Source organism: Lupinus angustifolius, chromosome LG01, assembly GCF_001865875.1.
Source record: "Lupinus angustifolius cultivar Tanjil chromosome LG01, LupAngTanjil_v1.0, whole genome shotgun sequence".
In the NCBI taxonomy this organism is placed as follows: domain Eukaryota; kingdom Viridiplantae; phylum Streptophyta; class Magnoliopsida; order Fabales; family Fabaceae; genus Lupinus; species Lupinus angustifolius.
The window spans coordinates 35042753-35046258 of NC_032009.1; the positions used below are offsets into that span (position 1 = coordinate 35042753).

Here is a 3506-nt window from a genome sequence, read left to right on the forward strand (position 1 = left end):
TAACTTAGTGGATTTTTAATGGCTATTGGTTTTTTTATGCCACTGATTTGAAGGTATTCATTTTTTATGGGAGAAATAACTTTTCCAATGATATAATTTAAACTTTAAGTTTATAATTTTATTTTATATAATTTATGAGATAATAATGGTTTACCATGAATTTTCCTAGAATTAATAGTTAGGATGAGTTACTCTTAGAGTAAGTGAATCCTTTCCCATCCTAATTACTGAGGTATGAGAAGAGTGAAGAACACAAGTTTTTCTGTGAAATTATTGTACATTGGTTTGCTTATTTTGTATTTCTATGCAAGTTTAAGAAAGAGCTGAGTTTAAAGTGCATATTTTATTTTTTGCTTAGAAAAGTTAAACATCTTAAAGTACTTTGTATTATGATTTAGATACATGTGTGGTTATATGTTTCTCAATAGCATCACTTGATAAATGACATATTTTTCAAAGTCTTTTATTTTATACAAGAACATACATTTCTTTTTCAAACATGCCTAGCAAAACCTGTTAGATGATGGAAGGAGAAGTAATTAATTATGGAACCGAATATTTCTATTTTCTTGTGTTTGATCTTACCACAATAGTAGCAGATTTTCCATCATAATGTAATAGAAGAGTCTCGGCCATATTGGGGTTCTGTAAATCTGATTCTGCCAATGACACAATTTTACTAACTTGCATACTTACTTTTCATTCACTTTCCACACTTACAAAAACAAAAAATACATACCTGTTAATGCATACAATTAGTGATAATACTTTTCATATCACAATACTTTTTGAAACCAAAGGCACACTATTATTTCAGTTGCTAACATAGTGAACCACAATATGCCCAATCAAATGGTGCACATAGAGATTAGATACACTTCCTATAACTATATCATACTATGACAAATTGACAATGGACATTCAGGTCTGCACATTCTGCACCAATTGAATTATGTCGCTCTCCCGAAACCACCGCCTATCTGCATATGCAGCCATCCAGGTTGTGATCCCTGAGCATAACCCCTGCCTGCTTGTGATCCAAATATCATTCCGGCAATATCCAATGGCTGAGTACCAACCTGAACCAACTGATAAGCTGATTAAAATTGCAATATTATGAGTTATCTTTGACAATGCAGAATTTTCAAAACTACAACAAGGCTTATTAGGATAGTGCTTGGAGTTGATTTACTAAGCTATTTTCTATGACAGTAAGTCATTTTTCACCTAGAGTTTTGTTTGGAACTTGGATAATTATGAAAGAAAAGGTTGGGTACCAAGAAATTTTCTCAACATCGGAGTCATTTTGATGCCGAAAATGGTTAATTCATCATTGATTGGTAGAAAGGTTAATCTTACAGTAACTTGGAAAGTTTATTAAGCATTGTCACTAATTAACCGCTCTGCGTAATTCATTTTGTACTTAATATTTTCGGATACAATTATGCATCTAGCATCAATATGGTGTAGACTATTTCAGTTACCAATTTTACCAGACAAAGCATCAGGCTTTTTCCGGGGTACTCCGAAATGTCGATAACACCCAAGCATATACAATTTTGCTTAATATTTAAGTCTTACATATCTAAATGGAATGACTTTGATCTTAGATATCAATATCATACACACTTACATCTTTTGAAGAAAAACATTCAACAGTCGGGTTCATGTTCAATCTCGAATTAACGGCTTCAAGCTTCATTGAAAGGAACTACAAATATGAAATTGTTATGCACAGAATGAGACTCAGTAGTTTAAACAAAACATAACATCATTGAGTGGCAATTCTTGATAGAAATAGGAAGATAAAGATATTCACCTCAACCTGTTGCTGCAATGACTGGATGTAATTGATTATCTCATCTAGGACTAGTGCTTTACCAATTACCTGAACAGATAAAAAAATTGATAAAGTGAAAACAAAAATAGAAGCAATACCTTAGCATTGAATCACTGATCTAACAAAATGTTTTGTTTTACACTTTTACCTTGTTGCATCCAGGGACTATATCTTGAAGAATCTTCATCCTTTCACTGATTTTTTCTCTTCTTGCCTGCGAAATCACGTGTTGTATAAGCTACATGCTCCTGGATGAATAATAAATTTCAACACTTGATGCAAAGCTTATTGAACATGGTAAATATAATAAGATAGAAGGGAATAATTACCCTCTCAGCAAGACTATGGCTATCAGTGGCTTGGCCCCTTCTTGCTCTGACATGGATATAGTCTTGCTTAGGTGCCTGCTCAGAAGGTTTAGTACTTTGTTCATCTAATTTGTTACATGCTGTCGAAATCGCATCGGCTTCAGTCAATTTTATATTTTTATTGCCAGAATCATTCTGTTCCAAGAAGAACAATATATTGACATAAGAAATCAGATTCAAAAATAGAAGCAATACCACAGTTATAGAATTGTCTAATTCAACTTAATTCAGTTGTTCATACAACTCTCAGTTTTCGGGTGGAAAAGAATGGAAAATTTAGTCGAAAATGTTATACTTTTCAATCACATGCTACTTTCTGTTTATAAAACAGACCAAACACAGAACAATACTAATAATCTTATCATTTTCTTTCTCTACTCTAACATGTTTACCAAATGCTATAAAGTTATAAGTAAAATGAATAAGAACAAAACTATAGGAAGTTGCATAGAAAGAAATAATAACACACTAGTGAATTATAAGAACCTAAACAAGTGCTAGATAGATCACATGACATAGGGAACAAACCAAGTTATTTGGAGTAGTATGAGAGCTAGTGTCCTTCCTCTTCCTGTGATTTGGAGAATGGTGAGTTACCGTTGAGTTTTCGGCCGAAGCATCGAGAATTTGAGGAGGAGGCATAGGCCAAATATCAGAGAAGGAGTAAGAAGAAGAAGAGAATGTAGAGTCATTGATGATAGGAGGTTCCATTGGAATTGAACTTAGATAAGATCATTCAATTAAGGTTAGTAGGAAACAATAATAATAATAATAATAGTTGTAGAGTTGGTAGTAATTTATGGAGGGAGGGAGAAGAGAATAATAGAATAGAATTTGAAAGACATGGTGTGAAAATATTATGAAGTGTGAAGTGTGAAGTTGATAAAAGAAACAGACACAAAGTGAAAGAGATAGATAGAAAGATAAAGCAAAGTGTGTGTCTGTGGAGTGTAATTTGTAGTTGATCTTTTTCTCATTATCTATCATTTTCACACTTTTATCTCTTCTTCACACCTTTCATAAAACCCATTTTTTCACTTCTCATTAATCAATAGACCATAACTCTTATCTTTAGAGATATTGCATAAATGACAATTGATTTTTGTTATAACCATAATGTGTGTTATGTCATGGTAGCATAATTATGAGTTCATCAATGGTCTCCAAAACGAGTTAAGATTCTCCCAATTAATATCATCTCATTATATCTTAAGATAAAAATGTTAAATCATATTACATTTTTTTTGTCTGGCTCCTCCAGAACCTATTTTTGAAGGCTTGTAGGTAATGATACACAA

General features: G+C 32.3%; 1 protein-coding gene across 3 annotated transcripts; it reads right to left on the reverse strand.

Annotated features, from left to right (window-relative positions):
• On the reverse strand, positions 658–3172 carry LOC109362829 (transcription factor bHLH79-like). Of its 3 annotated transcripts, none has more exons than XM_019608883.1 (6): positions 2737–3172; positions 2170–2343; positions 1989–2054; positions 1820–1888; positions 1634–1711; positions 658–1096 (listed from the first exon to the last, which is right to left on the reverse strand). In XM_019608883.1, the coding sequence occupies exons 1-6, from the start codon at positions 2917–2919 to the stop codon at positions 1046–1048; spliced, it is 621 nt and encodes a 206-aa protein (XP_019464428.1). In that variant the 5' UTR covers positions 2920–3172; the 3' UTR covers positions 658–1045. The 3 variants fall into 3 exon arrangements, with proteins under 3 accessions (XP_019464428.1, XP_019464419.1, XP_019464410.1); XM_019608874.1 differs by having other exon boundaries at positions 658–1079; positions 2737–3170; XM_019608865.1 differs by having other exon boundaries at positions 658–1088; positions 2737–3168.

What these genes read in the sequence shown, in the direction of transcription:
- LOC109362829 (XM_019608865.1), bottom strand. Translation starts at nt 2,919, where the DNA reads ATGGAACCTCCTATCATCAATGACTCTACATTCTCTTCTTCTTCTTAC. An exon ending in ATACTACTCCAAATAACTTG is followed by an intron (nt 2,344 to 2,736) that starts GTTTGTTCCCTA and finishes TTCTTGGAACAG; the next exon opens with AATGATTCTGGCAATAAAAA. An exon ending in AATGTTTTTCTTCAAAAGAT is followed by an intron (nt 1,089 to 1,633) that starts GTAAGTGTGTAT and finishes TCAGCTTATCAG; the next exon opens with TTGGTTCAGGTTGGTACTCA.